Raw genomic sequence first — 12,318 nt, forward strand, 5'->3', positions numbered from 1 at the left:
CATCAAATGTGAGATTTACAAGGAGGGAAAACAGTACACCTCTCTGAACAGTGTCTGGGAGGCTGTGGTTGCTGCTGCACGCAATGTTGATGGTGAACAGATCAAAACACTGACAGAATCCATGGATGGCAGGCTTTTGAGTGGCCTTGCAAAGAAAGGTGGCTATATTGGTCACTGATTTGTTTTTGTTTTGTTTTTGAATGTCAGAAATGTATATTTGTGAATGTTGAGATGTTATATTGGTTTCACTGGTAAAAATAAATAATTGAAATGGGTATATATTTGTTTTTTGTTAAGTTGCCTAATAATTATGCACAGTAATAGTCACCTGCACACACAGATATCCCCCTAAAATAGCTAAAACTAAAAACAAACTGAAAACTACTTCCAAAAATATTCAGCTTTGATATTAATGAGTTTTTTGGGTTCATTGAGAACATGGTTGTTGTTCAATAATAAAATTAATCCTCAAAAATACAACTTGCCTAATAATTCTGCACTCCCTGTAGACTCCCTGATCACCCCCCTGTCATTGATTACCCCCCTGTCATTGATTACCCCCCTGTAAAGCTCCATTCAGATGTCCGCATGATTTTTACGGATGCACTGATACATGGATCGGATCCGCAAAACGCATCCGGTCGTCTGAATGAAGCCTTACAGGGGCATGATCAATGACTGTGGTGATCACCCCCCTGTCATTGATTACCCCCCTGTAAAGCTCCATTCAGATGTCCGCATGATTTTTACGGATGCACTGATAGATGGATCGGATCCGCAAAACGCATCCGGACGTCTGAATGAAGCCTTACAGGGGAATGATCAATGACTGTGGTGATCACCCCATATAGACTCCCTGATTACCCCCCTGTCATTGATTACCCCCCTGTCATTGATTACCCCCCTGTAAAGCTCCATTCAGATGTCCGCATGATTTTTACGGATGCACTGATAGATGGATCGGATCCGCAAAACGCATCCGGACGTCTGAATGAAGCCTTACAGGGGCATGATCAATGACTGTGGTGATCACCCCATATAGACTCCCTGATCACCCCCCTGTAAAGCTCCATTCAGATGTCCGCATGATTTTTACGGATGCACTGATACATGGATCGGATCCGCAAAACGCATCCGGTCGTCTGAATGAAGCCTTACAGGGGCATGATCAATGACTGTGGTGATCACCCCCCTGTCATTGATCACCCCCCTGTAAAGCTCCATTCAGATGTCCGCATGATTTTTACGGATGCACTGATAGATGGATCGGATCCGCAAAACGCATCCGGACGTCTGAATGAAGCCTTACAGGGGCATGATCAATGACTGTGGTGATCACCCCATATAGACTCCCTGATCACCCCCCTGTCATTGATTACCCCCCTGTCATTGATTACCCCCCTGTAAAGCTCCATTCAGATGTCCGCATGATTTTTACGGATGCACTGATAGATGGATCGGATCCGCAAAACGCATCCGGACGTCTGAATGAAGCCTTACAGGGGCATGATCAATGACTGTGGTGATCACCCCATATAGACTCCCTGATTACCCCCCTGTCATTGATTACCCCCCTGTAAAGCTCCATTCAGATGTCCGCATGATTTTTACGGATGCACTGATAGATGGATCGGATCCGCAAAACGAATCCGGACGTCTGAATGAAGCCTTACACGGGCGTGATCAATGACTGTGGTTATCACCCCATATAGACTCCCTGATCACCCCCCTGTCATTGATCACCCCCCTGTCATTGATCACCCCCCTGTCATTGATCACCCCCCCTGTCATTGATCACCCCCCCTGTCATTGATCACCCCTCTGTAAGGCTCCATTCAGATATTTTTTTGGCCCAAGTTAGCGGAATTATTATTTTTTTTTCTTACAAAGTCTCATATTCCACTAACTTGTGTCAAAAAATAAAATCTCACATGAACTCACCATACCCCTCACGGAATCCAAATGCGTAAAATTTTTTAGACATTTATATTCCAGACTTCTTCTCACGCTTTAGGGCCCCTAGAATGCCAGGGCAGTATAAATACCCCACATGTGACCCCATTTCGGAAAGAAGACACCCCCAGGTATTCCGTGAGGGGCATATTGAGTCCATGAAAGATTGAAATTTCTGTCCCAAGTTAGCGGAACGGGAGACTTTGTGAGAAAAAAATATCAATTTCCGCTAACTTGTGCCAAAAAAAAAAAATTTCTATGAACTCGCCATGCCCCTCATTGAATACCTTGGGGTGTCTTCTTTCCAAAATGGGGTCACATGTGGGGTATTTATACTGCCCTGGCATTCTAGGGGCCCCAAAGCGTGAGAAGAAGTCTGGTATCCAAATGTCTAAAAATGCCCTCCTAAAAGGAATTTGGGCACCTTTGCGCATCTAGGCTGCAAAAAAGTGTCACACATCTGGTATCGCCGTACTCAGGAGAGGTTGGGGAATGTGTTTTGGGGTGTCATTTTACATATACCCATGCTGGGTGAGAGAAATATCTTGGTCAAATGCCAACTTTGTATAAAAAAATGGGAAAAGTTGTCTTTTGCCAAGATATTTCTCTCACCCAGCATGGGTATATGTAAAATTACACCCCAAAACACATTCCCCAACTTCTCCTGAATACGGCGATACCACATGTGTGACACTTTTTTGCAGCCTAGGTGGGCAAAGGGGCCCATATTCCAAAGAGCACCTTTAGGATTTCACAGGTCATTTACCTACTTACCACACATTAGGGCCCCTGGAAAATGCCAGGGCAGTATAACTACCCCACAAGTGACCCCATTTTGGAAAGAAGACACCCCAAGGTATTCCGTGAGGGGCATGGCGAGTTCCTAGAATTTTTTATTTTTTGTCACAAGTTAGTGGAAAATGCTTATTTTATTTATTTTTTTTTTTTTCATACAAAGTCTCATATTCCACTAACTTGTGACAAAAAATAAAAACTTCCATGAACTCACTATGCCCATCAGCGAATACCTTGGGGTCTCTTCTTTCCAAAATGGGGTCACTTGTGGGGTAGTTATACTGCCCTGGCATTCTAGGGGCCCAAATGTGTGGTAAGGAGTTTGAAATCAAATTCTGTAAAAAATGACCTGTGAAATCCGAAAGGTGCTCTTTTGAATATGGGCCCCTTTGCCCACCTCGGCTGCAAAAAAGTGTCACATATCTGGTATCTCCGTAATCGGGAGAAGTTGGGGAATGTGTTTTGGGGTGTCATTTTACATATACCCATGCTGGGTGAGAGAAATATCTTGGCAAAAGACAACTTTTCCCATTTTTTTATACAAAGTTGGCATTTGACCAAGATATTTATCTCACCCAGCATGGGTATATGTAAAAAGACACCCCAAAACACATTCCTCAACTTCTCCTGAATACAGAGATACCAGATGTGTGACACTTTTTTGCAGCCTAGGTGGGCAAAGGGGCCCACATTCCAAAGAGCACCTTTCGGATTTCACAGGTCATTTACCTACTTACCACACATTTGGGCCCCTAGAATGCCAGGGCAGTATAACTACCCCACAAGTGACCCCATTTTGGAAAGAAGAGACCTCAAGGTATTCGCTGATGGGCATAGTGAGTTCATGGAAGTTTTTATTTTTTGTCACAAGTTTGTGGAATATGAGACTTTGTTTGAAAAAAATAAATAAAAAAATCATCATTTTCCACTAACTTGTGACAAAAAATAAAAAATTCTAGGAACTCGCCATGCCCCTCATGGAATACCTTGGGGTGTCTTCTTTCCAAAATGGGGTCACTTGTGGGGTAGTTATACTGCCCTGGTATTCTAGGGGCCCAAATGTGTGGTAAGGAGTTTGAAATCAAATTCAGGAAAAAATGAGGAGTGAAATCCGAAAGGTGCTCTTTGGAATATGGGCCCCTTTGCCCACCTAGGCTGCAAAAAAGTGTCACACATCTGGTATCCCCGTACTCAGGAGAAGTTGAGGAATGTGTTTTGGGGTGTCTTTTTACATATACCCATGCTGGGTGAGATAAATATCTTGGTCAAATGACAACTTTGTATAAAAAAATGGGAAAAGTTGTCTTTTGCCAAGATATTTCTCTCACCCAGCATGGGTATATATAAAATGACACCCCAAAACACATTCCCCACCTTCTCCTGAGTACGGAGATACCAGATGTGTGACACTTTTTTGCAGCCTAGGTGGGCAAAGGGGCCCATATTCCAAAGAGCACCTTTCGGATTTCACAGGTCATTTTTTACAGAATTTGATTTCAAACTCCTTACCACACATTTGGGCCCCTAGAATGCCAGGGCAGTATAACTACCCCACAAGTGACCCCATTTTGGAAAGAAGAGACCCCAAGGTATTCGCTGATGGGCATAGTGAGTTCATAGAACTTTTTATTTTTTGTCACAAGTTAGTGGAATATGAGACTTTGTAAGAAAAAAAAAAAAAAGAAAAAAAATCATCATTTTCCGCTAACTTGTGACAAAAAATAAAAAGTTCTATGAACTCACTATGCCCATCAGCGAATACCTTAGGGTGTGTACTTTCAGAAATGGGGTCATTTGTGGGGTGTTTGTACTGTCTGGGCATTGTAGAACCTCAGGAAACATGACAGGTGCTCAGAAAGTCAGAGCTGCTTCAAAAAGCGGAAATTCACATTTTTGTACCATAGTTTGTAAACGCTATAACTTTTACCCAAACCATTTTTTTTTACCCAAACATTTTTTTTTTATCAAAGACATGTAGAACTATAAATTTAGAGCAAAATTTCTATATGGATGTCGTTTTTTTTGCAAAATTTTACAACTGAAAGTGAAAAATGTCATTTTTTTGCAAAAAAATCGTTAAATTTCGATTAATAACAAAAAAAGTAAAAATGTCAGCAGCAATGAAATACCACCAAATGAAAGCTCTATTAGTGAGAAGAAAAGGAGGTAAAATTCATTTGGGTGGTAAGTTGCATGACCGAGCAATAAACGGTGAAAGTAGTGTAGGTCAGAAGTGTAAAAAGTGGCCTGGTCTTTCAGGGTGTTTAAGCACTGGGGGCTGAGGTGGTTAAAGGGCTTCTGTCAGCCCACTAAACCGTTTTTTTTTTTTTTTGCTTAATAATAACCCCTACACTGCGATTTATCCATACATAAGTAAAATAAGAATTTTGGTTCAGTAGAATTTGCTAAAACCCTATTTTTATAATATGTAAATTACCTTGCTACCAGCAAGTAGGGCGGCTACTTGCTGGTAGCAGCCGCATCCTCCGATGGTAATGACGCCCCCTCTGCTTGTTGATTGACAGGGCCAGCGGACGGGATCTTTCTCCGCTGGCCCTGCCTTTTTCATTCAATATCTGGCGCCTGTGCCGCGGCCGTACCTATCTTCAATCGGCGCAGGCGCACTGAGAGGCGGCCACTCACTCGGCCGCTTCATCCTCAATGCGCCTGCGCCGGGTGTAGATGTGACGTCATCGGCGCAGGCGCATTGAGGATGAAGCGGCCGAGTGATCTTCTTTAGTTGTACATATAAATTGAATAATAGCGGTCAAAGTTTGGACATATGTTCTCATTTACTAGTCTGTCTAAGTTCTATTGCTTCATGTCTTCATGTTTTCACAATATCTGCTTGCTGTTTCTTAACAGAAACCTTTATTGTTTACTTCCAGAGGCAAAAAACCTGTACTGGTCATGTGATGAGGTCTTGGCTTGATAGTTACAGTAGAGTGATCAGTGCTCTCATATAATGAGCCAAGCATCTATGTAGGGCTGCAGTAAACTATTATTTTAGTAATCAAGTATTCTATCGATTATTTTTTTTTACGATTAATCGAGTAATCTAATAAGAAAAATTTAATTAATAGACTGTTTTCCTTTATAAAAACTCATCAGACCCCTTGCCATTAGTCCCCAACACCCTTCGTTCCCCCTGTGCGATCAGCCCAAGTGCATCAGTTCCCCCAGTGCCATCAGCTCCACTATCCCCCCAGTGCCATCAGCTCCCCCCCCACCCCAGTGCCATCAGCTCCGTTCCCCCAGTGCCTTAAGCTCTCCCCCACCCCAGTGCCTTCAGCTCCACTCCCCCAGTGCCATCAGCCCCTCCGTGCCATCCACTGCCATGTCCCCCACTTACCCAGTGCCATCAGATTAGCCCCTCCATGTCCCTCACTTCCCCAGTGCCATCAGATCAGCCCCTCCATGTCCCCCACTCCCCCAGTGCTATCAGATCAGCCCCTCTATGTCCCCCACTCCCCCAGTGCCATCAGATCAGCCCCTCCATGTCACCCACTCCCCCAGTGCCATGAGATCAGCCCCCCCCCCCATGTCCCCCACTCCCCCAGTGCCATCAGATCAGCCCCTCCATGTCCCCTACTCCCCCAGTGCCATCAGATCAGCCCCTCCATGTCCCCCAGTGCCATCAGATTAGCCCCTCCATGTCCCCCAGTGCCATCAGATCAGCCCCTCCATGTCTCCTACTCCCCCAGTGCCATCAGATCAGCCCCTTCATGTCCCCCAGTGCCATCAGATCAGCTCCTCCATGTCCCCTATTCCCCCAGTGCCATCAGATCAGCCCCTCCATGTCCCCCACTGCCATCAGTCAGCCCCTCTATGTCCCCCACTCCCATCTGCCCCTCCATGCCATCCATTGCCGGCTGTCCCCCTTTAGTGCAATGTTCCCAGCACTAGTGAAATAAAGTACTTACCTTTCCTGTAGGGGTGCCGCTCCACAGCTCCTTCCTCTTCTCGGCTCGCTGCACTGGATCCTGACGCCACACAGCGTCGGGTCATAGTGCGCGCTTACGTGCACTATGACCTGATGATGTGTCAGGATCCAGTGCAGCATCGATTATTTTTTTTGTGTCGATTCAATTGAGTAATCGTTTCAGCCCTACATCTATGTTATGATCACTTGACCAGGACAGATTTTCACCCTCCAGGAATAAGCAGTGAAGGTATCCATTCAATGACAGCAATCAGAGATATTGAATGAGTGTTTCCCATCTTATATGTCATCATTTTGTGATCGGTTGGGTGCTGACTTTTGGGATCCTCACTGTTCCCGAGAATTAAGGAGATGTGGAGCTTTTAATGTTCTTTAACATTTTCTTCAACTTTTCCAATTTTTTTTCTAGACTCAAACATCAACCGGACAAGGTGGACAAGCTTCGGGCACAGAGAACAAAGCACACAGTCAGCCACACATAAAAGCTCAAGATGGACACACCCCAAATAATAACATTTTGGTCCCCGACTGTACAAGAGGATGCAGCAGCTTTTGGACCGGATACAAAATGGTGGACATTACCGGAAACCTTTTTATTTGCATGTCTTCACCTGGAAACATGGACACTGGCTCTTCAAAAATGTGACTTTTTTGAAGCACCACATATCAGACTGATGTTACACAGGGCACTAAAATTACTTTTTATAAACTAAAAATTCACTACGTAGCTCAACCAGTGAGAAAGGACAAAATTTTAAGATGTCCTGGAATGAAACTTGAATATAAAAAAAAAAAAATTTAGACCCAATTTTCAGACCAAGACTGAAAACTAAGAATGGCATCTCCCGATGTTCACTGTGTGTTTATCAGATAGGTTGTTCTGAAGACTTCTGTCTGTTCTGAAGACGTCTGTCTCATGTAGAGTCACATGTAAAGTGGATTTCTTTGTGAAATTCAATGTTGACAATTCCTAAGCTGGACATCTGCTCATCACTTTACACTAATTAAAGGGATGGTCTAGTTTAGAAAACCCAATCTCATATATCTTATTAGGGAATTCTGAGTAAATATATATAAAACTTTTTGAAATATTTCACTGATTGGATTCAAACAAGCCAAATGATTAAAAACAGGGTTACATGGTTTAGTGCAATCATTACTGAGCTTTAGACTCTCTTTTTAGCAACCTTGGATGCTGACTGTACATTAGACTCCATGATATGTACATATTCATTGTAATAACACTGGCCAAATTGGGTCAGGTGATCATAAAATTGGTGCCTATTGGCACGTTAGACCCCATTCCCTACCCTATAGAAGCACCTAGACTGTTTATGCATTCGCCAAGCTAGGAACATAAAAAACTCCAGAGTAATTTAGAATGGTAATGCCCCAGCTACTCTGACAACTTCACATCTCACAAAAAGAGTTTGTTGCTGTTACATCGCTGATATCCCATATCTCCCCCATGCACAGAAGTGTAAGGGTATGCTCTAGAAATGAGCAAATTTCTTGAAATTCATTTCAGGTGTGATATTGATACGCTGAAATTCTTAAAACAACCAATTTAAATTGATTCTACCTAAATCAAGAAAATTGTTAAAGGACCAGAGGGAGACACATGCGTAATACTCAACTGGAAATGAGACATGAAAGTAAGTTCTCCTTCCAAAATAACAAGAGTTCGGAGTGTCCCAAAATTGGGCTTCTCTCAATGAGTCATGAAAGTCAGTTCTCCTAAAAGATCAAGGAAACTGAGTGTCTGAAGAGAAAATTGCCCTTGTTAACTGAGTGGCCTTTGTCAGGGTCTTGGGGGTGACTTTCTCAAATTAGGGAGACCACCTAGTATGCATGAGGAGTCTTGTTACCCATCCAAAGCCTACATTTCTGGGGGAAATATACACAAATTAGCATATCTTACTTCTGGCATCAGATAGGCTTAATAGTCTTCTCTTTTTGGAAGAAACCCTTATTGTAATATATTTCCCAAAAGCACTGATTGAACAGTTCACAAAAAAATCGGGATAAATTCCAAATTGAATCATTTGTCTGTAGTATACTCACACGGAATTCTTTGTGTGCTGAAAGAAACTGATTTGGAATTTGCTTCAGGATTCCTCGTGGTTTTTTGATGTGGTTTTTGATCTTGCCCATTTCAATAGGATGTTTTGGATGTGCTTACGATGCAAAATCCACACCAAAAATGAATGTCACTTCTTTTTATCCACACTGAATTTTTTAAAACTGCGAGCGAAAAAAAAGCAGCATCATGTGAGTTAACAAGCAGTTTCCTGTTGAAATTAGTGGAGGTGATTTGCTAGCATTTTCATCATGGTTTTTGGGTGCAGAACCCACAGCACAATACACATAAAAATCTACATGTGAACATATCCTAACAAATAGTCGGCACAAAAATAAAAATTGGAAGGTGTCTTTCACAACATTGCCGCTAAGCACAGATCCCCTAAAATGCATTCAGTACACGCTGATCCACACATGCAGTTTTCCATGCCAAAGTGTATTTAACACCAGGGCTGTAGGCACCATTAACTGTTATTCATTTGACCCAATCATTTCTTTCATTTCTGGAGGGTATGAGACATTTGACCCATCAGTGCTTCTCCCCTACCTTTTGAAACCATATGCACTCTTGGCTTGGGGGAATCTGGCAACAGTTTTGACTATGCTAAACTGCTGACATCACTAGGTAGGGGCTGGAGAGAGTTGTACAAAACTTACCTTTTGTGGAGTTTTTTTTTATCAGGTGTAGTGAGAATATAAAGTTTTATTCTGCAAGGTTCTCGTCCTTAGGTGCACTGGAGGTGGAGCTTCACTGTGAAGTGCTCTCTGCATTGAACTTCTCCATATCCCCTCCCCTCTGCAATGAGTGAGCAGCTCAATGCAGAGAGCACTAGACAGCAAAGCCCCACCTTCTGGGCACTTGCAGGAACGAAATCTGGCAGGAAAAAAAAAAGTTTATATTCACATTGCTACTGATATTAAAGCTACACAAAAGGTATATTTGTATTTGTACTGCTTTTCCCAGTCCATACCTAGAGCTGTCAGCAGTTTTGCATGGTCAAAACTGCTTACAAATTTCATTTAAAACGAATGATTGTCAGTTATCTCAGCCTGCCGTTATATAGGTATTTCACAGGAGAAAACAGACCAAGAATCTAGTTTACGTTATGTATGCCTGGCCCGGCAGGGTTCACACGGTCCTTAAAAAAGGGTATATCTATGTCAGACATTGATGCCTAGGATATGTCATCAATGTCAGATAGGTCCCGTTCCATCTTTGGGGGCTCGTTCTGGAGACAGGAATATGTTCCAGAGGTGGGACCTGCAACTATCTGACATTGGTGGCATATCCTAGCAGTATGCCATCATTGTCTGATTTGGGCCAACCCCTTTATGCCCACATGGGCTGCACAACCTACACACCCTAGGACGACTGGGTAATAACTAATTTGGGTGCCTTAATGGAGGTTATTTCTTGTTGTCATATTTGGAATCCAGAAGAGGATATGTCTACGGAATGGGTGGACAGGACTTTTAAATTGAGCAATTTATATTTACAGGGGATTTTATGGTGTATTGTTTCCTGATGCCTTTATCTTTCACTTTCAGCTATTCTATTCTTCTAAAGAAAAAGTTATTAACTAAGATATTGATTAAGGTTAAAGGGTCCGTTTGTGCCCTCTCAATACCAGTAATAATGGTTACTATGGCTATAAGTTTCTAGTGTCTTTATGGAAAACACCTCAGAATGATCATCTATACTGCCAATCCAGGGTGTATTCTTGAAAACAGATTTCCTTTGTACCCTTCGTTTTGCAGCCGTGCCATAAATCAATGCGGGACTGTGCAAATACCACAATATGTAATATACACAATACATGTCACTGTTCTGTTCTGTATCTTGTGGTGTAAAATTCATGTTGGGGGGCCACACACTTCCTAGTATGGCCCCCTTTTATGTATAATCTTCTATGTGTGTACTTACTGTGTATGTTTGAATCACGAAGACCGTCGATCCTGCACTAGGGGTCTGTTACTGTAATAAAACAGGTAAGGAACTGATACTGTGATCATGGACATTGTTATAGGGTTTTCTTACAGTTTTCTCACCCTTTAAAGGGAGTTGCTCACTATAAAATTCACAAAAAAACAGGCACAGTGCCTTGTAAGCCTAGCTCAGCTGAATGTAGTGATCCGCTGCCTCATTCTGGAGAAAAAAAGTGCCCAATCCATATGCAAATGATCACCCCTGCTCCTACTACTTCCCCTGCTAGCTCCTCTCTTTCCTTCATGATTGAGATGACTCTGCAGGAACATGGCCCTGTCAATCAAGGAGAGAAAAGGGATGCAGAGGAAGCAGGATGAGCAAGGGTGCACACATTGGCGTGGGCCCTCCCTTAGTGCACTTAACTGCTCATCTGCATATGGATTCAAATTACTTTTTCTCCAGAATAAAGAAATGGATCAAGTGAAAGGTATCATTACATTCAGGTGAACTAGCCCTACAAGGCATGGACTTAGCTATAGGGGGTGCAGAGGTAGCAGTTGCTTCCTGGCCCAGGAGCTCGTAAGAAATCAATGAGAGCTTAGTTTTTACCTTTCTAAAGCGGCCTTGAATAATTGAAGCGTGGACTCTGATTAGTTGATAGGGACCACATGGCTGCTTTCTTCTCGTAGTGCTGTTACACAAGGCCCTCTGTGCTACGCGTTTACAATATTTTCATAAGGGACATTGCCCTGAGAGTTTTGCCTTTTATTTGGACACTAGTCATCTAATATTTCCATGATCCTAGCTTTTGAAAAGACTTTCAATTTCTTAATATAAAACTATGATTTCTTGATGAGATTTTCTATATTTATTGTATCATTTTGTATCTTTATTTTTACAAGAAATTTTTATTTACATAGGAAGCAATTTTTTAAATTATTTTGTCATATATTATTTGTATCATGATTTCATACAAGCCTCTTTCTCCTTTCATGACTGATCGCCCATATTGGAATTACATTGTTAGAAAATCAAGACATAATGGATCGATATGGTCCACACAACCATGTATAATGTAAAAAAAAAAGCACAATGTCTACAGAAAACACAAGCTGAGCGTTTTGGTCAAATAAAATCTTTATTCCTCACCAGTCAAGACTCATGATTGTTCATTGGCTTTAAAATCAGAGACTACATCCATGACCTTTGGCCCTTAGACTGTAATTATGTGACTGCAATAAAGAGACGCATTACTGTTCCAGAAGGAGTATAGTATGTGTGCACTCATCCAACGGCGCAGAAGCTGAACATGCTCCCGGCCAAGTTGCTGGTACTACAGTCCCTCCCTTTCCATGTGGTGGACTCTGCACCTTTCAGAGAACTGATGGCTTGTGCCAAGCCAAGGTGGAGAGTCCCATTTTGAACAGAAGGTGGGCCAATCCTTGAGTCTGTCTGTGTCCTTCACAGCAGAGCTGTAACTATGGTCAAGGACAATATATGTCCTTTATGGCCCACTGGGTAAATGTGTTTCCTACCCAGCAACACCAGCAACTTGACCAGGTGATGGCACTGCTGCCTCCACGGTCTCAAGCTGTGGGTCCTGTGCCAATGTCCACCA

The 12,318-nt window shown here is 42.6% G+C and overlaps 1 protein-coding gene across 1 annotated transcript in view; it reads left to right on the top strand.

The window, feature by feature from the left end:
- The window catches only part of STK32B (serine/threonine kinase 32B), a 305,645-nt gene extending 298,352 nt beyond the window's left edge, over positions 1–7,293 (top strand). Inside the window, exon 12 of the mRNA XM_040420568.1 lies at positions 7,101–7,293. Within this exon, the coding sequence (XP_040276502.1) occupies positions 7,101–7,173 (73 nt within the window). The 3' untranslated portion in view covers positions 7,174–7,293. The remainder of the gene's footprint in view (positions 1–7,100) is intronic.
- The last annotated feature ends 5,025 nt before the right edge of the window (positions 7,294–12,318 follow it).

Source organism: Bufo bufo, chromosome 2, assembly GCF_905171765.1.
Source record: "Bufo bufo chromosome 2, aBufBuf1.1, whole genome shotgun sequence".
Taxonomy (NCBI): Eukaryota; Metazoa; Chordata; class Amphibia; order Anura; family Bufonidae; genus Bufo; species Bufo bufo.